General features: G+C 37.7%; 2 protein-coding genes across 2 annotated transcripts in view; one reads left to right on the forward strand and one right to left on the reverse strand.

Moving 5' to 3' along the window:
- Positions 1–1,982: 1,982 nt before the first annotated feature.
- Positions 1,983–27,607, reverse strand: part of LOC133515998 (uncharacterized) — a 37,917-nt gene continuing 12,292 nt past the window's right edge. Inside the window, exons 3-4 of the mRNA XM_061848662.1 lie at positions 11,118–11,228; positions 1,983–6,043 (exon numbers count right to left, since the gene is read on the reverse strand). Coding sequence (XP_061704646.1) covers positions 5,811–6,043; positions 11,118–11,228 — 344 coding nt within the window. The 3' untranslated portion in view covers positions 1,983–5,810. The remainder of the gene's footprint in view (positions 6,044–11,117; positions 11,229–27,607) is intronic.
- LOC133515997 (uncharacterized) lies at positions 16,942–18,638 on the forward strand. Its single transcript, XM_061848661.1, has 2 exons — positions 16,942–18,093; positions 18,501–18,638. The coding sequence occupies exons 1-2, from the start codon at positions 17,149–17,151 to the stop codon at positions 18,513–18,515; spliced, it is 960 nt and encodes a 319-aa protein (XP_061704645.1). The 5' UTR covers positions 16,942–17,148; the 3' UTR covers positions 18,516–18,638.

Raw genomic sequence — 27,607 nt, forward strand, 5'->3', positions numbered from 1 at the left:
CAGAAATTGTACGGTACTTTATTTGGTTATGTCCACCTTTCTAAATAATTGAGAGGTAAATAACTAAATATGTTCTGGACAGTAAAGTGCCTGGAATATTTAAGTGGTAAACAAAAACTTTCCTCTATGCACCTACTCACTTTGAATTGGTTGTAATTTGTACCTTTTAGTTTTTGCAAACATCGCATGCGATTTTGCCTAGGCAATGTATCAACATACTAAGTGTGTATCAGGTTTAGGCTTCAGGCCTTTTGAAAAATTATTCAATGTTAGTTACATCAATAATGAAAATTGCGAAAACTATGTGTTACTTCTCTTCATTTTGCTGTATTGTATGGTAGCAGAATCGAAAATTGATAAATTCTGTCATCTTGTTAAGCGTTGCGCGATACATTAACTTGTTTCACTAGTAGGTATTACCCAAGTTTTTAGGCAAAACTTATAATATGCAGAATTTAAATTAGGGAAAGCCTTGACTAAAGTCATTTTTTTGCATAGTTAAGGTCGATGAAGAAATAAAGCATATACCTATGTATATATTAAATAAATATTTATATTTATATAGGCAATGAAGCACCACCGCCGGTAGCATGATCGCGAACATTTTCGATATAGATATGCAGAATTCGGCCTTCTCGGATATACATACCTACTTTCTACTCTTTCTAGTAAACTACGAACATGTTGTAAATAAATAAGGCAGCCGTCTGACCGGTCAACAATTTTCTCGCATTATAATCGTAATTCGGTGCGTATACATAACTGTAGCCCCCGTGTAAAAATAAAAGAGTTACATACACTAATTATTGATAATATTATTGTGGTTGGGGCTCACATTATCGACGAGTACATATTTTCTAAGAGCAAAAAATCATTCACCAGAGAACAAAAAACATGCTCGATCAAGTAGGTATGGTCAACTGCATATGTTGTTGAGTGATAAGGGTCCATTTTAATTGAAAAAAAGTGACAGTACTGTCAATAGGTACTATCGGCTTCTATGTACCTATACTATACTATATCCGTGCTTTTTTTCGTGATGTTAACTCAATCTCCTCTCAACCCCCTTACAGGAAGAATTTTCCAGAACAAAACATTTTCGTTCTCGATACAAACTTTCAGCCCCTTTTTAACCCTCAAAATTTCAAATTGTTCCCAAACTTTGTCACAAACTTTCAGCCTCCCTTTAAAAAAATCCTTAAATTACTTTTCATGTGTTGTAATATAGTGTCTTCATACGAATTTCCAGTCCTCATCGTAATGTTAAGTCTCTCAAGTTAGATTTAGTGCGGGCAGCGGCTTCAATACCCATCGATACCATCCGTGCCGTCATAGACGAGTGGCCGGACCGTTTAAAGAAGTGTGTTAATGTAAAAGGTGGACATTTTGAATAAATATTTTATTTAATATAGAATCTGTATGATATAATTAATAAAAATTACTCTGATTTATTTATAAGCCTTCTTTTATTTTCAAAATAAATGTTTCATGTAGGATAGAATTTATGGCAAGACTACGTAGTTTCGGCTCTGCGTTGATGAGTCAGTCAATCAAGACCTTCTTACGCATTTATACAGTGTTATTGATATAACCGCAATTAGACTTGGGTTTTAGTGCTATAAAACAGTTCCGAAAAAAATAGTTAGTCTGGCAGTTGCCAGAGCATAATGAATTTTTGAGATTTTTTGAGTATTTCGTAAATCATGAACAACAGTTGTGACGTTGCGTCATTAAATGTGACATTTTGTGTTAAAACAAAGTAGTGATGCATTGCTTGCTGAAATATTTTATATGGAAAAATAAGTCGTCCATTTTTTATGAAAAACCTATGAAAGTGTGTTAGGTTTAATATCAAACTGTTCGTGCGCGTTTCTGGCTGTCTTTGACTGTCGAAGGGTTAGTTAAGCTTCGGTATGCTCGAGCTTCAGTGACGTTATACAGGCTTACATAGGTCTAATTAGGAAACATCAATAAAAAAATCATCATGTATCACATTTTATTCCACCATCGTTATTGTTATCACCCTTATCCATATAATTACTTACTGTATAAGTTTCCTTTCCGACTAATAGGTAAGCACCACAATCTTTGTAAGTACCTACTCGTATTTACAGCATACGCAAATTAGGAATGTTACATTGAAAATACTTTTTATAGTTGTTCTGTTCGTACAAAAACGTCCTACCCTACTAGGTTTACTTAACTAGTAAAATGCATTCTAGCTAAAAACGGGTAAGTATTCACAAATCGCTAATCGAACCATCAATATACTTAGGTACTTTTAGTTTTTTACTGATGATATATAAACTGTGTGAGAAGCAGCCCAACTCCAGAAAAAAATATAGTTGGAAGACTAGATTGTTAAATTATATTTTTTTTTGTTTACATTTTAGGCTTACTCCGCTACAGACATCCTCAATAGGGCTCCGGTCCATATTGTCCAGTGTTTCAAACTATCCACTTTGTTAAATCGTTCCGTGTCTTAGCCTCATAAATCATAATGTCCGGCCCTAGAACATCAAGTGCAATACGATCAAGTCTCAGCTCTGATATGGTATAAGGACTCTCTCTTCTTCCTCGTGTTGTTCCGGCATTTTGCCACGGGTCATGGGAGCCTGGGGTCCGCTTGACAACTAATCCCAAGATTTGGCGTAGGCACTAGTTTGGTATAAAGACTCATTTGGAATATTATATTTAGGTACCTATTACACTGGCAGTTCTTTTTATATGCCCCCGATTGTCCTGTCAGTAGGACCATGAGACAGATCATCATATTTCATCATTAAGAGCCACCCCAAAATCCAGCGTCTCCCGAGCGACGACGTTTAAAAGTCAACTATCTATAGCCGCTGCTCGACGCAACGTTGGCGCAACTGCGCAGCGACGCTATTTTCCATAGCGCTGACTAGACGCCGACGCTCGAGAGACGCTAATGATTATAAAGTGAATTTAACACAATGTTCAAATGATGATAAATCATGGATGTTCAAACTTTACTTTTTCTCGCTTTTCATCGATTCTTTCTCTCGACAGCATGGTTATCTACCATATCCAACCGACTTCTTAATCAATTACTTCTTGCCTCGAATCCGAATTCGATACATAGTCCGTCATCGCAGAACCCAGGCTCTGTTTTTCCGATGCTCAAGCAATCTAGTCAATACGAAATATTTCCGCTGAACTTTTCAATATAATTCTTCCCACAGAAACAGTGAGAAACATAAACTGCAGGAATATAAAGGTCTGTCTGTCTGAACTGCGTGACAGAGAGGAAAAATATCCTTGATGCAATATCCGGCGTAACAAGTGTCGGATTTTATCCGTCACACCTTTCTATTGCAGCCAGACGAAATTTAAAGGTGCGCAATCCGATTACTTACTTGACATGTTGAAGACAGAACGTTATTAAGGCCTCTACAACTCATTCCAATTACTTTTGACTGGACGGTAGGACAAGACGTTATTAAGGGCCTCTACAGATCTCACCGATAATTGCATTGGATATTTGCCGGCTTAATAAATGCAACGAATTTAGCATGCAGGTATCAGTGAGTACTGCCCCTAAATACTGGGTCATCTGACACAGTTCATAATTTAAGACACTATAGTCGTTGTGGCAAATTCATCGCTTTGGAACAAAACAATTGGAGACCGTTTAATACGACTGACACTGGACGATTAGTACAGAACAGTTGAAACAATACAGTATGGACCGGAAAACATTTTAGGCATTTTTTCTGTTATTACTTACAATCAATGTTGGTGTAGAACAACGCAATCGATTTCTTAAATTAATCCTTGACTTAATTCTAGAAGCACAATAAAAAATGGCAGTGTTTTATCTTACATTACAATTACATATTATCTAAAAACGGGTAAGTGTAACCCAACATGGGCTTTCTTTTTCTTCACTAAGGCTGACTATGAAGCAACCAGAGAATAAAAAGTTATAGAAACAACAACAAATTATGCCACCATTTATAATTTATGGCTTACAATATTATAAATACTGTATTAGATAATGTTTGATAAGATTTGTAAGTTTGTAACCCATTTTCTATGGGAAAAAGCCAAATTAAACTATAATATTTTTTTTATAAATGACAGACTCTCATACAAGCAAAGTATTTTTCCTAATTTTTTTATCTATATAATCTCGGTATGATAATGAAGAAAAATATACAACATGATAACTTAACAGATAATAAAAAACTGGTAAATCGTGAGTCGGCCTTAAGGAAAAAAATAATATTTTTAAAATGAATTGCGACTTTGACATGACCTCCGATTCCGAGTCGCACATAACGCAGTATTCAACTATATTATTTCATAACAAATGTTAAAGTTAACTATAGACGGACCATACCAGATTAATAACATTTCAGTTTGATTAATTTAGTGACATATCAAAATTCAATTTTTTTTTTTTCACATATATAGTCAATATAACCGAATATCTATGCCATTCCGAATTATATTACTTATAACATTTTGAACGCCAAGAACACCTAAATTTAACGAGGTGTATCTACTTGGCAATTCAAATCAGAAGAAACTTGTAAACGATACTTTTTCGCTTAGAAAAAAATAGCAATGAAAGAAATCCGAATACAAACTGGGTAGTAGGTAGCAGTGGCGGATCGTTCAAAGAACTCGATTCCCACCGGCTTGTCTAAACTTCAGCCCGTTGAGTACTTTCATGATCGGTTCATGGAGAAAAGGAAAGCAAAATTTGCTCCGGGTTCCCTACGAATGTTTGTGACGCGCCGCCACTGGTAGGTAGGTACGTAAAAACTTCAAAATTAATAACGAGAGCACAGCATAAAGATTCTTTACAACTTCACAGAATTTTTTCTACCAAATTAGGCGGGTTATTGTAATTTAAGCCGTTTAGGCGTGGTTTATGTATGTGGTATCACATGAAGCATTCCAAGCCTATATAGGCATATTTAAATACAGTATTACTTATATACTTGCTTAATCCTATTTATTTTAGGTATGCACAACAGTCGAATGGGTCCTGAGGAGCACTAACCGCGAAAACCGACGTTCGTAAATTGCGGGAATCTTCCTCTTTTACTCCATTTAAGGCAAATTTTATAATCACTGTGCTCGTAATTTATTTACTTCGATGTCCACGGTAGGTCCACAGATATAAGTAGTGATAATCCAAAAATAACTGGAAATTGTCATATTATAAACGTAGGTATAATTTCATAGAAATTTTAAATTAATTATGACATTTCCACTCCTTGTCACTGCAAATGCCATGCAGAGTAAACTTAAGCCGATTCTAATCGCGTTAAGTTAAAAGCTGTTTACTTATACCGGATGGGGCTAGAGAGGTTAGAGTCCTTACACTATCTCCAGTTACCCTTTTAGTTGTATGCTTCCAATTATGAACCACTAGCGGGCCTAAGATGGTCGCGCTGTTATCGGCTGCCATCGTGGCATTCGTGGCGCAAGCGTCTTATCCCTTGAAGTATAATTAGAATCTTCTCATGTGTTTTTTTAGCTTAAGCTCTTAATCTGATAAAAAAAGGTTTTGTTTCTTTTATGCAGCTCTTTGCTACTGAATTCGTCATGACTGTGGACATGATTTATATGGTTCAAATGTATGTTACATTTCATTCCAAAAGTTTCACAGATTAAGAGTTTAAACCCTCGTATGCTTAGACACGTATCCGTGCGTGGTAATTGAAATTTACTTATTGTTTTACTTTTTCAATTATCTAATTTAACAGGCAGCATACGAGGGGTTAAGCCCAAAAAATCAACTTAGAAAATTTCAACTACGAGTATATACATGTTTACAGAAAGATCTCATCCAGCAACTGCTTGTCAATGACTCGGTGCGGTTCGGGCCTGGCCTGCTTCCGCGACTTCCGCCGGTACAGGCGCGCGTTGAGCGGGTAGAGCGCGGGCGACAGCGCGCAGCGCACGTTGAACCACCAGTCGCACGACGCCACGCCCTGCGAGAACACCGTGCCGTTCGGGCACAGGAACGAGGCCTGCCGCCCGTCGATATCGCAGTAGTGCCAGGCTGGAATCAGAAAGGTTTTTCATTTTATAATTTTTCAAGGGTGAAACTGTTGTCGACCTGACCAAGGTGTGATAAAAAAACTGCGGGTTGCACTCCGGGAGTGCCGGCAGAAGTGAAAACTTGAATATTAACGTTGTGCATTTTTGATATTTTGGAATGGTTAGGGAATAATTTTGCACGAATTGCTTTAATTATCAGTATAAAAGTACTATCATTTATGTGGTAAAATACAATATTCATTTATTGCGCAATCGTACACAAACATGACAATTTATATTACATAAAAAAATTAACAGTTCTATGCCCCTAGTGTAAATTTATTCGATAGCGAAACGTGACGTACGCGTTTGCGTTTAGTCTCATTTTGTATGGGATTTTGAGTTTCCAAAACGTCCCGCTTGGTGCGCTGTTTCTAAATCCCATACAAAATGAGACTTAACGCAAACGCATACATCACGTTTCGCTATCGAATAAATTTACACTAGGGGTACAGAACTATTACAATTATTTAACATTAAAAAGTTCATCTCTCAGAAATATCAACTTCCATCCATATCAGGTCACGTGTCCATCTTACGAATTTTCAATCTGATGAATCTGTCGGTCACGTGACCTGTCGCGAGTTTAACATTTTTTCCCCATCACAAAAAGTGCACAGCGCCGCTAAAGAAGTTTACACTTCAAAAAATCAACTTTAATTACATTTGTAATGAAACTTGTATAGGTGACTAAATCTTTTTAGATTTTTCCCTGTACTTGTGGCATAAGATGATATAACTTGCCAAATTTCATAGTTCCATGTCAACAGAAAATGCCCTATAAATTTTGATTCTCTTGAGGGTGTCGAAATATACGTTTTTGCGGCATAAACAGCCATATCTTTTTTTACGTTAACTTATAAGCTTTATTTTTTCACAACATTCAAGGGAATGTTGACCTGAGTATATAGTTTTAATTTCAACTCTACAATACCTCCACGCGTTCCCGAGATAAATCAGATAAAGGGTCTTGACAGACAGACGGACAACATAATGACCCTATAAAGATTCCATTTTTCCTTTTGACGTACGAAACCCTAAAAAAGTTTATAATTAACGAATAATTGTTTTAACCCTTTACCAGGCTGACAGTTCAAAAATGACAATGGAATGTCAGTCTTACTCATCGAAAATAGAACACATGTTTGAAGTGCTTCATGTGGGAAATATATATCCCTTAGCCTGGTAAAGGGTTAATCACTTACTCAATTATAACTATATTCATTAATGTAATTAACATTAACTAATCATTAAAGGCAGCACTAATTTATTTTAATGTTACTTTGTCAATTATGTAGCCAGCAGAGTTTTGCTACCTTACTTACATATTGCTTCTTGCTAATAGGTCAATTAACTACCATCTTAGCACTCATAGTAGCAACACAGGCTTTAAAATACGTCAGTATAAGTAGCTACATGTTCAAATATTTTTGAACACGTATAATAATACCTTGACAATATTTTGTTGGCCTATGTTGCGAATTTTCAATAGTACTAATTTATTTTATTGGCAAAGACGAAAACAAAAAGAAAATATTTAGCAAACAATTTTATTTTGTCACACAATTGCCAAAAAAGGTAAAAGTAAAGTAAGGTAAAGTAGTCAAAGACGCAAGAAAAAATATTTTGAATACAATAAAAGATTTTTTTCTACTTTACGACTATAATGGTTGTATTATGATTTCGTATACCAAAATGTAATTGCGTAATTTTCATGTGTATGGCCTCCCTACTCAACTATAATATTCATAAGCACACGCTGTAGTCAACTATAATGAAATTGACCAAGCACATGGCGCCGCGGTCCAGTGGAAAAGATACCAACGCGCGACTATTGCATGAGCAATATTCTTATACATATACATATTATGCACGCGTTGATGTCTTTTGTACTACTGAGAATCTTATCTAATTTTCTTTAATTACTCGTATTTAGGTTTTATAGTGGAAAAAGTATTACTGTTTTACTCGTAAAAAAGTATTATATACAATAGTGATATAATAAAGCTTTTCAATCTTTTACCTTCATTAGGCCACTCGGCAAGCTTCGTGACTTAAACACGGTAATTGATCGAAAAGCTCTCTATTATATCACGATTGTATAGTCGGTATATCAATAAATGGATGAAGGATTGCGTTGCATTCCAATAAACAATGTTTTGAAATTAGTCGTTAACATGATGGTATAATTATACTGACATTTTATTTTAACTATACCTGACGTACGCACATTATTGCCATATAAACTGCTTGTAGCGTCACTATGTCGCGCCAAATAGAATCTTGTCAGGTTTTAAACTACGAGTATATAAATGTTGACCCTTCAATCTTATTTAAACTGTCCTAAATAAATAGTTGTCAATAACTGTATGTACTTTAAACTTGGAGGATTTAACCACCGGAGACGCCTTTAAGAGCTTACCCCTCTGCTCTATCGAAAAACTCGGCCAATGGTCATATGTACTAACATTTATCTGACTTGGCTAATTGTACGTTACGTATAAATAACCATACATTTGACGTGCCCCTCCCACGAAAAAGTCGGCAGACGTGTTTGTACAGAAAATTACAGCCGAGGCGTCCAGTTGCTAAATCCTCTAAGACTTTAAAGGACTAATTATTAGGTAGTTCACTTATTCTACCCTGATGTACCCATAGACATATATATTACTTCGTAAAGACCGGCCCTATGAGCACTACGAATGGGGCCAATACATGGGTTTCAAAATCGCATTTAGTTACACCCCTGCGCTCAGTCGTGTGGCGAGTTGCACAGTGCAAAGGCGTCACGTAATGCCAATGTCATTCCCAATTTTTAATAATGCCTAATTATGTAAAAACTATTACAGTAAAATCAATTATACTTATGACATTTCATATCATCGGTAAATCATTAGATTAGAGATTAGATTAGGTAAGTACATTAATTTCTTGCTTAAAACAAATTTTAAGCGGTCATTATGTTTCATTATGACATTATATTGCCCTTGCTCGGCGCGGGACGTGATGCGGCGAAAACACAGACACATATTAAAGTTCGGCGCTTGAGTTTTTAACGGAAAGTACCATGTGATCATCGATCAGCCGTTATAGAAAATGACGTATCGGACGCCTCGGTCCGGGCGCGGGCCGGTCTAGCGTGAGTCATCCTTTATTCAATTGTCACTTCATCGTTGCCCTAAATAAAGAAGCCATTTTTCTAGGCACGTTTATTAAAGGCGAGAGTGCAGTCTACTTTCGCGTGTCTCTGGCCAAACCGACTTGATTGAATCTTTGCTCTGACCATCGGCCACGTAGTTTACGCAGTATACAACAGCTGGCGCTGTGTTTTGCTTAACGAGACTTTTCGCTCGGATTTGTATGCTTGGGCTTATCTTTATTTTAGATCTATGGATGTACCTGATGGTGACTGTAAGCAATCATCAGACTTCAATCGCACCTATCAGTACTAAAATCGTGCAACTTCTAACTCATATAACTGTTCACCAATAGGCAACAAATATAGAAGTCCCATAACCGTTTCGATTATCACGCTTTCGGCGGTGCAGATAACGCTACTAAATGTATCGACTAATTTAGCACCCATGTTTCATGATAGTCCGATAGGTACGCCGCCATATGTCAATGTAGATGCTACAAAATATAATAACCACAACTATGGTCTATATCTGACCGAAAATAAATTAAAATTCGAGTCCGTGTTTTCCGGATCTCACGATTTTGACCTACCGATTGACGCGGTCGCCTTCCGGGTCGGTTTTTGTTATAATTAGCTGACCTCAGACTATGTGAACCATAAGGTCACTTGGCTTATGTTTATGTTACTCATCTCTACACAAGGCTAAAGTGTTAGACGGCATCTATATGACAAACACAAAATAATTTTAAGCTAAACATGAGCATACGTGTGCTAACTCGGGCACGAATACTATAAGTAAAGTGATGTAGCATAATATTTTATCGACAATAATTATTTCGATGTTACATTCAACATAGATGTTATTGTACATAGTTAATAATTTATTTATTTAGGACATTATTTGTGTAATAATGTCGTATAATATTTATTTATTTAGGTAAATAAAGATTATTTATGTTGTCTTCATTTTAAAATAAAATGAATAAACAAATTAAAACATGTATGATTCATCTTATTTTTGATTGGATTTCATAATATAATTATTGTGATTTAAATTACATCGGTACCTATACTTTTATTATCTTAAGAGGCTCGATATTAGACAGGATAGCGAACCTCTTTATAGTAATCGATGATTTATCAGTGAACACATGTAAGTATAAATATAAATCGACATATTATTTACCTATCGATATCAAATCCCCGTCTAGAACGTGCCCCGAGACATGAGAAGTATCTTCCCCATAAGAACAGTTTTACTAACATTTGGAGGATAACAAAAATCAGGAGTTCCATACTGTCCCTTTTGAATTTTTTTAATTACCCATAATTAATGTAATTGATAATTACTTAATTACCCATGTAAAATAGAATTGGCATTCAATTAACAGCTGATTATCGTGGGAGAATATTGTCCTTTAGTGGCTTGAGCTTAGGACATTATTGTTGGTAACATATATTATGTGCAATTGTGCACTTGAGAACTTTTAAGATGGTTAAATAATATTTCCCATAAGTACTTCATAAAGTTTATAATGCACCCATTGTTTTATGATTTGGTGCGACGTGATATCGATTATTAAGAACTCTTCTACATAGAACAGTTCTTAGTAATAAGAAAACTGCCAAAACTTAAAAAAAGGGTTTCTCCACTTAGAAAAAATAAGGAAATGTTATATTTTCAAGTTCGTTTGTCGTCATGTCGTTTACGAGAGTCTGTGCCAACCTTAGCATTACCCACGATTCATGTTAAATAGCTATGTTGGACCAGAAGCTAGAGAAGGGCTGCCGGCTGGTCGCAGTTGAAGATAGTGCTGTGCCTGCACCAGCTAGTCTATGCCGAGTTTTGGAACCTGAGAATGACTGTAATTAGGCTTAAATCGGTTGTTACTCGTACCTTGGCAGCGCGTCTCCATGTCGGCGAAGAAGCCGGGGTAGGGCTGGTCGTCGCAGTAGAAGTTGGTATACGGAACCGCGCCCAGTACCGGGTAGTCCGTCCCGGGTTTACCTGAAAATCATGCGATCGCAAACTTTAATAGGTATGGGATAAATACAAACTTAACACTTGTATTATATATTCCATGTATTAGGTAACAAATACTTAAGTACATGGACACAAAATGCATTAAGTAATACTGATTGCTGGCTACTTATTTTAAGTTATTTTTTTATGTAAATAGTTAAGTACTTCTTCAGTTATTTTCCAGATCTCTGTAATCAGCCGAAATGTCGGTAGGTATCTAGGTAAGTTTGGATTTTTTCAAACAACCGAAATTCCCACCGATAATCACGATTTCCCTTAAAATACTCAATGTACAACGAAAAAGCAAGGAATTCATCACCTTACTGATTTTTTTATTATTATTTCTGGATCTACTTACTTATTTTATTGTAACTACTCAAAGTACTGTAACGAATGTAATATTTCTGATTTGATAGGTTTGATAGGCATGTGTGGATTGTTTATTTATATTGCCACCATACTCACTCACCTACTTACTCATTGCATAAGTGACTAAATAAAGAATCGACTGACATAATCATTAGGCTACAATCATATCTTGAAAACTTGTAAAATTAAATAAACTATAAATTTACAAGAATTTGTACAATATACAAGTAGTACAGATAAAATGGCTCTTGTTAGTATGACTATCTTCCCACCGCGATTGTAAATGGAACGGGTCACAGTTAACCTTTGCAATGTTACCTAATTTCCCGGTCTCGAAACTCATTCATTAAATTGTTAAGTCAAAATCGATCGTCTGCAATCAGCACGATCTAGGCACAATAGCTCTACCGGTATTTAAAGATAACGAAAGTTCGCTTGCATTGCAATAGTTAGGCGCTTTCACTCACTCGCACCGCGGCTACCACCGATTGTCGATCATTACGAGTATAAAGCCATCAGAATCCGTCTGGTGGTTAAAGTGCAGTGGGTTCAGCCAGCAGAGTTTTGAAAATTCATACTTAGCGGTTTTTTTAATCATAATAAAGTTGCCAAAAATATAAATAGCAATCTTGAAACCTTTCTCTAGTAACTTTATCGATTCGAAACCTGATGATTAAACAACTATTACTCGATAGAAAGGTCTAAAACGCGCCATTAAAAATTGTACCTATTTTTGCACAAAAGCTATTAACATGAAAATTGCTCCTAAGAATACGTAATTTTATTTTCGATGGAACTCGTCGATTATCCTTTTATTGTTAAACCTAACTAAAAATAACAATTCAAAAACAAGGATATCCGCGATCCCGGCCACACACGGCTATCCGCTCAGTGCTCAGCGAGGTGTGTTCGAAAAAGGGAACTCACGGCGCCTTAAGCCAAGCTTTGAGCATTTATTATCTAATGTTCATTCGAGTAACTATAGTACCGTAGCGGCGGTAAGCCGGTCAGTTGCTGCCGGCAATGCAGTCACCTTTAGCCCCCTTTGAACCATAATGCAACGGCTGCTGCACCCATTGTAAATGAAATATAAATCCTTTGAAATTGATCTGATAGGCACTAGATTTGCTATTCCTATACTTTATAATAACCCAGAACAAGTCGATTTACTTATAAGAATCTCGGGGTAATCTATTCATACGTTTCGTTATTTTAAACTGTAACTTAATATCAGCAAAAACGGGAGTGGCATAGCACCCACAATTTAATGCGTTTATGGGTAAGTAATATTTTGCGGTGCGAATAACTCTAGTTATCAACAAATTGATCGTGCGATATGACCCGCAGTGATCCAACTTTTACGTAATCCGAGCTTCCATAGCCATCTTGCATAATGTTGTAATTAGGCTGTGTAGGTACTTTACCTTCACAGGCGTTCAGAGTGTTGACCATTAATCTCTAATTGAAGTACATTTTAATATTCACGGCAGAATGCTTAGGTACCACTGCATTTTAAAGTAAAAAATAATTGTTACTAAACATAATCTCTAAAACTTTGAACCTCAAGTTATGTATATGTAACTCAACGTATTTAACAGCCTATACTTACGTACCTACATTAAAATTAAAAGGTGCTTACTGAATCAATGCCAATATGTTATGAAACACTAGCAAAAGCACAGCAAAAGACGTCACGGTTAAGTTACTTACTCTTTATAGTTCTATACGATTTATTAAATAGAAATTTAACTGAACTTACAAAAACTTATTCCAAATCCCAAATGTTGAATGAAGACTTAACGGTCATAATGTTAGTTAAGACGAAGTTATGTGTTATGTACTAAAGGCGACTTAGGCGACTTAACATAAGAGGAAGCTGTACAATACAAACAATAGAGTAATAAATATATAAATAGATATAAGAAAGAAAATAACTTAAGAGCAATTCCTAGCTGAGCAACTTTTCAAATCTCGAATTTTTGAAGCTATGTTTCTGTCGCGCTGCGGTGGGCGGGAGCTATCTAAGTGTGAGTGCGCGCACACAGATGCGAGACTCCAGTGCCCGCTCATTGCGCGCCGTTCCGTCGACATCGCCCGCGAGCCGAACGGAATTTATCCTGCGCTGCCCGATGCAAGTTGTTTTTGTTGTTATCACATGATATTGTTTTTCATTTTTATATTATACTGTATCTAGTAATTACCATATAGGTAAAAACTGCAAAAAAGAATGATGTCCCTGCTTCGGTCGTCGTCGTACAGTCAAGTGCAAAAATATGTATGGAAAGAATCGTCTCATAAATATGGTACTACGCTTTTATTACACTGGAATAAGATGCTATGGGACATATTTTTGAGTAAGATGTGTACACCCATATTTTTACACTTGACTGTACCCATCCGTTTTTGTAAGTAGGTATAAATATATGGCTAAACTACAATCTATTTAACTTGTAGTACGATGGGGCTAAACTTGGGCCGCCTTATTGAAGAACGTATCGCAATGACAATCTGGGTAAAGTATGTTGGGATAATGCCGGACAATTTTGGGACCAATTGAGAGAACTCGTGAGAAAATGTTTTTTCGAGATCTCAGCACGTGACAGATTCTTGAAGTACGGAGCGAATCGTTAAATAATAACCGTAGATTCGTTCGTATCCGTAGGTCCGGTGTCTACCCTTCTCCAATGTATATAAATTACATTACAGCCACCAATAATTACAAACTTAAAAATTGTCAACGAAAGTTTTTTTTTCGTATTTTTGTGTCCGATCTTAACCCTGATATAAAAATTGGTAAAATTGTGGCTCTCAAACTTTGATACCTATGTCATAAGACAATTTGATAAGTAAACAATGTGCTAAGAAACCTCTTATTGTAAGGTTTACCCGAAGTAATAAAGTAAGAAAAACCACTAAAATAATACATAGGTTTCGAAGTTTTGACAATTTAAGATCTCGTGAAGTGTACAGGTTTAGTGAAAGTGTAAATGTATTGTTTATTGAAAGGAATGTACTGGAAGATATTAAGTACTTAAGTAGGAGGGACAAAAATCAAAATAAAAAATAATCGTGCCCAGTCATTTTTAATGAAGGTCGCCAAAAAAATAAGAATCAAACTTAGAAATCAAAAAGATTAAGTAGTTCTTTAAAAAGGTCAAGGTTTTTTTTTTAATACTACGTTGGTGGCAAACAAGCATACGGCCCGCCTGGTGGTAAGCAGTATCCGTAGCCTATGTACGCCTGCAACTCCAAAGGAGTTACATGCGCGTTGCCGACCCTAACCCCCTCCCACCCTCGTTGAGCTCACTGAGAGCCCATCTTGAAGTATAGAAAATAAGTAAAATTGTGATTTTGTTGGTATAATTTTGCAATTATGTATATATATAGTTGATATACAATCTTTTTTTTATAAAATGTAAGGATCGTATGTAAAGAGTAAAGTAAATATATAGGAAAAGAGAGCCCTCTTGAAGCATTTTAAGGAAACTAATTTCGAAGCCCTATCTCTATTTTGTATCCTAAACTAGCTATGTATGATTTTGTTATACAATTTTATTCAACATGTATCATCATCCCTATACAATATAAATACCCTTTATTGCACACCTCGATAAAAGAAAACAGAAACATAAGCACAGGTAAACAACATGCGGTCTTATCGCTAAAAATCGATCTCTTCCAGGCAACCTTTGGGTTGCGGAAATTAAAAAAAATTACATTGTCAGTAAGTAGGTGTACATACACATACAATATACAAACATACAAAATAGACTGCCAAAATCTCTTCCTTTTGATTTACCGTCGCGCTGGTAGTGGTACTGGATAAAAATAATGGTACGAAAGTGTGATCAAGAAAACAATAAATATGATAATTAAGTAGGTCAGTAGGTAAATTGAAGAAAATTTAAAGTTTGACTATCACTGCTGTTTTTGAAATAGGTAAAGATCGGATTGTTTCTTTCCGATCTTTACCTGGAAGGGTCAAGATCGGATAGCGGTCTACAGCAGTGCTAGGTCTGTTAACACAATTACAAAAACAAACACAGTTTCATCACAGTACGCAAAATAAATTACAGGTCGAAGATCGGATAGAAGAAAGAATTCGCGAAATTTACCTTGCTCTCTGTGATTGCGCATAGTACAAGCCCGACTCCCTGAGCGACGCGGGAACACTGGCAGTCGAGGCGCAATGAAATGGCGTCTTACACAATGTTGCCAACATTAAAAAATAAAGCCAAATTATGGAGAAATGAATGTCCTACGTTCTTCACCCGCATCCGGTATTTACCCAACATACCTTAATCGTTGAACCGCCGCATTTCAAAATGGCCCTTATTTTGATATCGGCTAGCCGTAATGTAATACGCGATACTTATATGTATATAAATCCCCTTGTCAATGTAATTTCATTTAATTTGCTATCTAGTGGCAAACATCAATGTAGTTATCTTTTACTTGTGACGCACAAGTATGAGCAATGTAAAATGTACTATATTTCTAAAAAAAATTTACTTGTTTATTGTGATTATACGTAGTAAAAGAAAATGTGATTATTAAATTATAATACGAAAGGTGGTCAAATCGCAAAATGCTGTCGTTTTATTTAAAATAATGAAATAATTAGACCAGTTCCGAAAGTACCGGGAAATCCCGGTTCTTTAAAACAGTACCGGTTCTGCAATCCCTAATAAGGATGTTATGCCCATCACTATTCCTTCTGTGTACGTATATTTAGAAACTGTCTCCGCCTCCAATTCGTGCGATAAGGACAACTGCAGCTCGGACCGAAATTCACACGCAAAAAACTCAAAAATCGAGGTTTCGCTCTCGACTGTTTCCTCCTCCAAATCACAACCAATCATTATGAAATTTTGGAAATTGCAAGAGGAAGAAATAATCTATGCCGCTATGTTTTGATTTTTTGGATATTTGTTGTCATATTTGTATACTGTGCCTTTTTTTACAGCCAATTCAATTGAGCCGTTTTTGCGATTTTCGAGGCGCTGTAATTTTCTTCAAAATAAAATAATCCAAAAAAGCAAAACATAGCGGCACAGATATTGATGATATTGATCTTATTTGAAAAAATCATTGCTCTAGGTAAAAAAAGGGAGGAAACAGTCGAGAGCGTTTGTATGGAAAAATCACAACTAGGAATTCCTCTTAACATGTAAAACCACTGAACCTTTGTATCATTGAAATAAAATAAAAACAACCTGCCCCAAAAAATCCCAGTCGACATAAAAGTAGACAGAGTAGCGTACCTGGGAATCCCAGCACCCAAAGTCATGAAAGATGAAGGATAAATGAAAGATAGTGTAATGTATGTGGGTAGACTTATGCTACCACAATAGAGGGTAGATTTCGTACCTGTCTTCGTCGATCGATTAAATGCAATACCGAACGGACGTGTTTCAGTGATCTCCTCATATCCTGGATTCCCTGGGCCCTAAGCAGATATTTCTCAGTGGCGACGAGAACAATTGGACACTAGTGCATTTTAAAAGTGTAAAGTTCGTGATAAACAGTGTACGACATGCCTGTGGGAAAAGTCGGACCGTTTGACCTTGTCAATGACAATTGGGAGCTGTATGTTGACCGTTTAGAACAATATTTCGTTGCAAACGATGTTAAAAACGAAGTGAAAGTGGCTACACTAATAACAGTGATGGGCGGAAATGCGTATGAACTTATGGTGAATTTGTGCACACCCGCGAAACCGGCGAGCAAAACATATGACCAGCTGGTCGCGCTGATGAAAGGTCATCTAAATCCAAAGCCGAGTTTGCTCGCAGAACGTTTTAAATTCCGTCAACGTGTGCAAAAGCGTGATGAAAGTATTGCGAACTTTGTAACGGATCTTAAAAAATTAAGTAAGGACTGCAGTTTCGCAGGGGATAGCTTGAAGGAGAACTTGAGGGATCAGTTCGTGTGCGGCCTATTAAACGACGACATCAGACAGAAGCTGTTCACGGAGGACGACACGATCACGTTCGACCGGGCGTACAAGCTCGCCGTGTCCATGGAGGCGGCCGAGGTCAACGCGGCGCTAGTAGAAGACTGTGCTCGGAATCGAACCAGCGACAGTATACCAGCGGCGGGCGCGACGACAGCCGTGCATCATTTGGGTCGGGCGAGCCGGGGCCGGGCGGCGGCGGACGGCGGTCGAGCGGCGGGAACAGCGGGCCGCGGGAAGATAACGGTCGGCGGCGGTCCAAGCGCCATGAGCGGAGCGGGCAGCGGAAAGATGCGAGGCTTCGGTCAAAATAATAATATGGATTTAGATGGAACGTGTAAGGTGTGCGGATCAAAGCATGAAGCCGACAGATGCAAATTCAGGAAGTATGTCTGTCGAGTATGTAACCAAGAAGGACACTTAAAAAGGGTGTGTCCTAGGCTGCGCGGAAGTTCGTCCCTATACAACGTGACGGAAGAGAAGGTTGTGTATTTGGACCATTCGGACAGCAGCGAAAGCGACGAGGTAAACAATTTTTCACTAAATAGCAGCGAATCGTTTGTGTGTGAGCCATACACCATAGATGTTAACATTGCGGGGAAGTGGTTAAATATGGAAATAGACACAGGTAGTGCGATTTCGTGCATAAGTTTAGAATGCTATAAAAAATTGTTTACTCATTGCAAAATACAAAGAAGTAATTTAGTGCTGAATTATTATACAGATATAAAGGTAAAACCTGTAGGTAAAATAACACCTAAAGTGCAGTGCAATGGTTTTTGTAAAGAATTAGACTTATACGTCATTGAAAATGGCAAAACTAGCCTTTTAGGTAGGCGTTGGATAAGGGCATTTAATATCATTGATAGGTCAAAATTGGTATGTAAACAAATTGCTAATGTGAACAAGTTGTTTGATGAGACTGAATTCAGTTCCAGATACTGTGAGGTGTTTGCGGAGGGCTTGGGCCGGTTCACCGGGGGCACGGTCGGGTTCCACCTGCGGCCGCACGCGCGGCCGGTGTTCCTGCGCGCGCGCCCCCTGGCGTACGCGCTGCGCGAGCCGGTGGAGCGCGCGCTCGAGCAGATGGTGCGCGACGGCATCATCACGCCTGTCGCCACCTCCGACTGGGCCACGCCGATAGTGCCGGTAGTTAAAAAAGATGGCACCATACGGGTATGTGCTGATTTTAAGTTAACGCTAAATAAAAGTTTAGAAGTGGACCACTATCCTTTACCGAAAGTAGAAGATTTGCTAACTAAATTGCACGGGGGAAGTAAGTTCACTAAATTAGACCTGTCGCAAGCTTACGCCCAGTTTGAATTGGATGATGAGTCTAAGAAATATACGGTAATTAACACCCACAGGGGTTTATTTATGTACAATAGACTGATATATGGGCTAGCCTCTAGTCCCGGTATTTTCCAGAGGAAACTCGAGCAATTGTTTGCGGATATGCCTCGGGTCGGTGTCTTTCTGGACGATTTGATTATAACAGGGGTCGATGACCGCTCGCACATAGACACGCTTAACGAAGTGTTTGAAAGGTTAAGGAAATATGGTTTAAGAGTTAAAAAGGATAAATGTACGTTTTTTGCTGACTCGGTAACATATCTTGGATTCGTAATTAGTAAGGACGGCGTGCATACATGCCCTGAAAAGATTGAAGCGATCAAGCAGGTACCGGTTCCAAATAATGTAGCGAAGTTACGGTCATTCCTAGGGTTAGTGATGTATTATGCTAAGTTCGTTCCGAACATAAGCACTATACTAGCGCCTCTGTATGGACTTTTGCGGAAAGATGTGAAGTATGAGTGGAGTGAAGCTTGCATGCGCGCGTTTAGTGAGGTAAAACAAATGTTGATTTCTGGCGATATATTAGCACATTATTCGCCAGATCTTCCCCTAATTCTGACCACTGACGCGAGTAGTGTGGGGGTGGGTGCTGTCATATCGCACCTTGTGCCCGGCGCCGGCGACACTAGCGCCACCGAGCGACCAATAGCGTACGCATCGCGTGTGCTTAACGCCGCAGAGAAGTCGTATTCGCAAATTGAACGAGAGGCACTTTCAATAATTTATGGAGTCCGAAAATTTCACCAATACTTATATGGTAGAAAATTTATTCTAAGAACGGACCATAAGCCCTTGGTGACAATTTTCGGCGATAAAGTAGGCGTACCCGTAATGGCTGCAAGTCGTATGCAGAGGTGGGCGGTTATTTTAGCTGGTTACGATTATACCATCGAGTATGTGCGGAGTGACGGGAACGCGGCCGATGCTTTATCTCGCTTGCCGGTGAGTAAGGAGAAGAGCGAGCGGAAAGAAGTCACATATTTAAATTTTATCCAAAACTTCCTACCGATTACGAGGAAAATGGTACAAGATCACGTTAGTAAGGATGAAGTACTAAAGAAAATATTTCTGTTTTTACTGTCCGGCTGGCCTACTAGTTGTAACGATAACGCCCTTAAGCCGTATTACCTGCGGCGCAATGAATTATATATAGACCGGGGTTGTATAATTTGGGGCTATCGGTTAGTGGTTCCAGAGGCTTTGAGAGATCACTTACTCAAAGAGTTACATGTCGGTCATTTAGGTATCGTGAAAATGAAGAGTCTCGCCCGAAGTGTGATGTGGTGGCCTGGAATAGATAGTGAGATCGAGGAGTTAGGTAAGCAGTGCACGACGTGTGCCCTAGAGGGCGCTGCGCCACCGCGAGCGCCGCCGCAACCGTGGCCGTATAACCCAGAGCCCTGGTCGCGATTACATATTGACTTCCTAGGACCTTTCCATGGCGAAACTTTTTTAGTCATCATAGATTCAGCAACGAAATGGTTAGAAATATTCAAAATGGCTAAAACTACTGCGAGGGGAGTTATTAAATCGTTACGGGAAACGTTTGCTCGTTTTGGGCTGCCTTTAGAAGTAGTTTCGGACAACGGTCCTCCGTTCACGTCTAAGGAGTACGCACATTTTATGGAAATTAACGGCATCAAAATGACATTTACGCCAGCTTACCACCCAGCCTCCAATGGCGCTGCGGAGAATGCGGTTAAGTTATGTAAGCGAGCTATTAAAAAGGCACTTCGAGATGGTTGTGATGTGGATGAAGCTCTTCAAGCATATCTCATGATGTACAGGAACGTTGAGCATAGTTCTACAGGGTCAGCCCCAGCTATGCTGTTACAACGTAGACGACTACGATCGAGGCTAGACTTGTTAAGGGGTACTCGGCAGGTCGAGTCTAGGGTACAGCAAGCTCAAGATAAACAAGTGTTGAACGCGGGAGGGAAACCTAGAGAACTTAACGTGGGCGATTCAGTGTGGGCGCGAGATCACGCCGGGGGAAGCTGGTTAAGTGGTCAGGTTAAGGAGAAAGTAGGTTCCCGGAATTTTATTATAGCTAGGGAAAGTGGTCCACAACTAAAAAGACATTTAGATCAGATTAAAAGACGGCGTAGCAGTTATACAGTGACCCTGTCGGATGTGTCGGAGACGGCGGCAGGCGAGGAATCCGCGGTTAATGACACGGAGGCGACTCAGGGTTCGCGCGCGCCGGAACCTGTGGTTCAACCCGATCTTAAGGAACCACCCCAGCTATCTGTAGAGACTGTATCCCTGAACACAGGACCCAGTCACACGGAATGTAATGAGTCCCCTTTGGGCCGACCCAAGCGCATTCGTAAGGCCGTGCAAAGATATGGCTTCGAGTTTGATTAAATTATTATGTTATGTATCCTAGTTTTGTTGTCACTCGCTTTACTAGTAAGCAAAACATGTATTAGTAATTAAGGGTGGAGGTGTAATGTATGTGGGTAGACTTATGCTACCACAATAGAGGGTAGATTTCGTACCTGTCTTCGTCGATCGATTAAATGCAATACCGAACGGACGTGTTTCAGCGATCTCCTCATATCCTGGATTCCCTGGGCCCTAAGCAGATATTTCTCAGATAGTATGCAGCATGAAAGTGCGAGAAGAATAAATGCGAGAACTGGAAAAGCTTATAATAGACTCCGATAACGTTGGAGGATCAGAGAAAAAAAAAAAAATAAAGCGACTTAGGGTACGTATTTCTTTTGCCAGACCTTATTTTCAGTGAACTGAGACCTACAACATTGATAACGGGGTTTGTTCTTCTTAACCAAAGAACTGTGAAGTCTATTTAGTCCTGTGTCGAAAGATGGCAGTAAATTTCAATCAATTAATTTTTCGTGTTATGGCTCCATCAAGGTGTTGATGATTCTGCCAATGTCGAGGTTGGATAAGACACGGCTAGTACATGAATCTTATTACGGTCATAGGGCAGTAAATTTAGTTGACTTTGACAATACGCCTCTATTTCAAATATTTGTGTTAACCAAACTTCTATAAATAATCAATCTGCGAACCTTACGTCATATTATAAATTTCAAATATGGAACGTCTATCAATAACATTACTCACACAAGCAAAAGGGGCTTTAGCGAAGTTTTTTATCTATATTAATAAATAAACACCATATAAACACACATGTCTGCCAGCATAAACTGCGCAGAGGCTGTCTAACATCACCATAGGATCGTATATTACCTTTATTTATTATTATCGCCATCAATAAACCTTTTGGGGTAGTTGAAACTCTATATATTATGAATTATGAAGTCATAGTAGTTGTAATTAGGTTTCAATTAGGTCTAGTTTCCCCGCTTGGTTGACAGGTTAGATGGCAGTCGCATTTGTAAAGACTATTGTCTACGCAAATTCTTGGAATTACTCTGCAAGCGAACTTCAGACTCAGACAATTACTTTAACCCTTTAATGTTTAGGTCATACTCAGCAACTTTTACTATGGGACCAGCACTGAAATCGCGAAAAAAATTTTGGCTATTTCATACATTTTGCTGGTCTGGTGTTGAAATTTACTATGGGAGAGTCAATTTTTTTTTTGCAATTTCGGGATTGGTCCCATAGTAAAAGTTGCTCAGTATGATCTAAACCTTAACGGGTTTGAGTAATGGCTTTACGTTCAGATACATATTGTATATATGATACATGAACCCTGACAGGGTGTAGCAAATTAGTTGTTTATATCTTAATATTAAGTAGTTAGTGGTTTAAATAAATATTTCAAAATAACAATAACAAGGATTGGAATCAAATGAACTCCTATGAGCCGCGGCAAAAAGCTTATGATGAGTTTGTTTTAAGTTTGAAATATTACTAGATACTTCTAGAATCATAGACTAAGTTACTCAACCCGCTAAATTGTTTTCTAAATAAATATAAAGTCAGGGAGGACACAGACGCAAGGTCATATTCGTGTTATTATGTAATACGAGGGGATATCGTAAAAAACCGGTACTACAATACCTGCTAATATTTTTAACATTGACAGTGAAATACCTATAGATATTGTATCATAGTTAGGTACATGTAATATGTATTAACATAGCATAAAACGTTTCAGAGGTTTTCATGGATAAGGATGTCCCTTCGAGTCTAAGCGTTTTGGATTACCTAGACCTCAGTTTTCTAACATGGAGGTACAGTTACGTTTAACTACGTATACATTTGACACAATAAGAATATAAATACAGTAACCCCTTATCAGCAAGATACAACTATAACCAACCAGCAACAACAGATTTCGTCGTTTACGCCGCCGTCGATTTAATGAAGTCATCGTTAATCACCTAGTACCTAATTATTATTATATCGAAATCAATATATTGTAATGCGTTAATATACTACCTACTGTGGAGACGAAGATACCATTACAACAAGGAACTGTCAACAAAATATTTGTGTCACATACTTTTATTGCTGAGTACATCTTCTCATCTGCATCTATCTCGATGTGTTTGCGATTTTCCATCGAAGAGTTCCTTTGGCTACCTTCCGACTGCATGATCAGATCAGCTCCATGTTAGCATACTATTGCATCGTCATCGAAATTACGGAAGTACTCTAAATTTCAACTGAATCATACTCCGAGAAATGGTTTAAATATGAGTTTCAAGATTTGAAGCAAATATATATTTTCAAATGTGTCAAAGTCTATTCAAAGGTCCAATTTTTTAGCTTATCATAAGGACGAGATTTGCTTGTATCCTTATACTAATAAACTGTTAAGGCGTCCTTACGGCAATAAAGAGGGACGTTTTGCCAGCCGCGGACACAAAAATAGGTTAACAGTAAAAGCTAAATAAAAGTGTGTAAAAACAATTTATAGATCTACAATTATAGCTTACTTAAATTACCTACAATTTTAGCAAAATATATGGTGCTGTGTTCTGTTCATTCATTTACTTTTAGTTTCCTAAAAATTCGGTGCGATAACAACTAGCTCATCCTCATCACAGTTTAATGTGTATTGACATCTTCTATCGGAAACCGGCTCGACTGGATTCGTCTGCCTTTTAATGTGGCACCAATGAAACATCCAATACATTATAATATTGATTTGACAATAAATTATGTAACAGTGTAGCTATTTTATCCCTCTATAACGCCGGTTTTAATGTTGTTGAGTGAAACTTCATTAGTAAAAGAAGGATTGGAAACGTTAAGTATGGTTTGATATCTTAGAAACTGTAGGCCATTACTATTAAATACATATACATATTAAGACGGCGATAATATATGAATCATGGATTGACAGTTGTAAAATGCATTTCAGAAATTCATTGTTTCAGGGCTTATTTGAAGAGCGAGCTTCGTAACTTGGCATAAAGTGTGTAAATTCAATACGGACAATAAATTAAACCAGATAGAAAATTTATCCGTGTTATCAAAAATTAACAAGTTTTTTAAGTTACACTTAATTATGACGCCGCCGTAATATTTTTTTCCAAACTTGCAATGAAATGTTGACATGACTTACTTTAATAAATTAGGTCCGGAAATACTACATATCAGGTGCGATGAAATGAGTGAAGATGATATGTAAAGGAATTTGATACAGCCTTACACACCTAGGCCTGTCAGGCAACCTTATTTTGTTTTTATTAATCGCCAAATTATGGCACGTCTTGGCATTGAACCATAAAAATATCTTTAAGCAAAATTCTGCCAATATGCTTTTTTTTTCTTTTTGTGTTTGTTTATTATTATTTAAGAGTTTATAAAGGGGAACGAAAATTTTATTATTTTTGCGCCACAACGCACGGTTTAGGAGATACATCCCTATAAAGATTTTTTTTTCAGTCATGCAGATATCTTTATAGGGCTGTATCTCCTAAGCAGTGCGTCATACCGCAAAAATAATCAAATTTCCGTTCCCCTTTTAATAACCCCAAAGTGATAATAAAAAAAGACAAAAAAGAAATTATTAGTGCATTACAAGTTTGAGAAAAGCACTATACAAATCTCGACGAGAAACGGGATCGCCGGCCGCGTATCCCTATTCGCTTCGTTTCCCGTCTTCTATAGTAATGTACTATTTTAACACCGAGCAGCAATGTACTTACTGACTGCAAATTACGAGCTTTTTATAATGACTGCCAACAAGCGTTGACAGTTACTTTACTAAGCTGGTATCTCGTAACTTTTCTGTTGATTTACATTGCAAGCCGAATTCTTTTGTATGGTTTACATTTTCATTGCATTTCTAAGCCAAATTTATATCAATTTACTTCATAACTCCTATGCTAACCACCGTTTAAGTGTATATAAGCCAGGAAACGATGCCACAAAAACGCTAATAAAATATCAGATCTGATTATCTCAACGCTACAACTGGCGTCCCTCAAGGCAGTGTCCTTGGACCATTGCTTTTTCACATCTTTATCAACTACTTTCCATGTCTTACTAACCACAAGATGACACTTTTTGCCGACGATTGCTCTATAGTATTACAGGAAAAAGACACCAGCAATTATGAAAATGACATCAACCAGGTATTTGAGGGTGTAAACCTGTAGCTAGTAAATAATAATTTGAAAGTTAACCTCCTTAAGACGACATTTATGGAATTTTATGCACCACAAGGGAAGCCAAGGAATGTTAATATAGATTATGATGGTCATGCAATCGAATGTGTGTCATCTATTCGATTCTTGGGTATTATTTTAGATTGCCACACAAACTGGAAAGACCATACTGAAATGCTCCTAGATAAATTGAACAGGTTTACATTTGCCCCACGAAGGCTCTGTCAAATCTCTTCACAAAAAACTGCACTATTAGCGTTCAATGGACATGTAAATTCCAATTTGCGTTATGGCCTAATACTTTGGGGTAACTGCAGTAATATGCAGAAAGTATTTCTGCTACAAAAACTTGGGGCGGTCCCTGAGTTTCATACACGCCATTGTTCGTATTCAGGGATATGATTTTGAGGGCTGACGCGTGTCTTTTTTTTTATATTATAGGACATTATTACACAAATTGACTATGTCCCACAGTAAGCTCAATAAGGCTTGTGTTGAGGGTACTTAGACAACGATATATATAATATATATATCATATGATATATTTTTATATAGTCTGCATGTGGCAGCAACAGATGCAGAGAAATGGTGCATCTAGATTGCCTAGATTTTATTTTATTTTATTTATTTTATTATAATACTTTTTGTGTTGTCTTAATGTGCGATGTCTGTGTGTGTTTAGTTATTTGTAAATTCTATGTCACTAACCCCAATTTATTTTTTAAGATTCTCTGTACTGTACTAACACTATATGGATCTTCCTAGATTCGATACAAATAAATAATTGAAATAATTGAAATTGATATCAATTTTTAAATTCAAAATGGCGGACATGTTTTATAACTTATTTTATGAAATTACGAGTAGTTTAAGACTTTAAAAAGCAAGAAATTGTTTCTTGCTTCTGTTTGTAAATGTATCATGTAGTATTTGATGTTTTCATTATTTTTGAAAGTCCTCGGGGTGCCGATTACAAAAATGACATCAATTTTGGAATCCAAGATGGCGGACATTAATTTTCCTTAAAAATCGGTATGGGTGTCATCTCCAAGGTTCCTCGGGGTTTCGATGACGAAAATGACATCCATTTTGAAATCCAAGATGGCGCACATAATTTTTTCTTAAAAATCGATTTGGGTGTCATCTCCGAGGTTCCTCGGGGTTCCGATTACGAAAATGACGTCCATTTTGGGGGTTCTTGGGGGTGCGGATTTGAAAAATAGAGTCCATTTTAGAATTAAAGATGGTTGACATCACTGCTACACACATCGAAACGCATTTCAAAAAGTGGCGTCCGCCATCTTTATTTTCAAAATAGATGCCATTTTTGAAATTTACACCCCCAAAAACCCAGAAAACAACACCTATGACGACTTTTAAAAAAAAGTGACGTCCGCCATCTTTATTTCCAAAAAAGTGACGTCCGCCATCTTTATTTCCAAAATGGACGCCATTTGTAAAATTAGTACATACATGAAACCTAAAAATATTTCCATCCTCTTTGGGCAGTTGTATAAGTCTGTGACAACCCTAGGTAGGTACGGTGACCTTGAGTGGTGTCGGCATTTACGCAAACATCAAAGGCGTCACCCACTGTTACTTTTTACACTGTGCTTGGGGGTTTGAAGGTCCCATTTTTCGGTTTTCCGATTATATCTAGGAAAGTATCCCACCCCCCCCCTCCAGCTCAAGGGCTACGGCCAGGGACTTTTGATATGTTCACCTCGAAACTAGTCCAATCCAAACAAGTTACGGAGTCAAAAATTGTGTTCCAAGCATTTCCCTCTATTCCTTCTTATTGCTTGGCTTAATAAGGCAATAAAAGATAAAGCTCGTTTTTGACGTTATCTTTATCATGCACAATACCTACAGGACCGGGTGGTGCAACCGATGGCGCAAGCGTGCCGCGACACCGCACCCGACACGTCATATGCAATACTAACCGATTTTAGACTGTATAACCATAAACGTAGAACCTATAACCTCGTTAGCCCTAATTGTTCTATTACCAGTGCCACTCGAGTGTTCCGCCATTCAACACGTATTATTAATGACCACCTGACTAATAGCGCATCATATGATTACAATATTTCATAAGTGTATATGTAGAGCAAGCAACAAGA

This window comes from Cydia pomonella, chromosome 3, assembly GCF_033807575.1.
Source record: "Cydia pomonella isolate Wapato2018A chromosome 3, ilCydPomo1, whole genome shotgun sequence".
NCBI classification, from domain to species: Eukaryota; Metazoa; Arthropoda; class Insecta; order Lepidoptera; family Tortricidae; genus Cydia; species Cydia pomonella.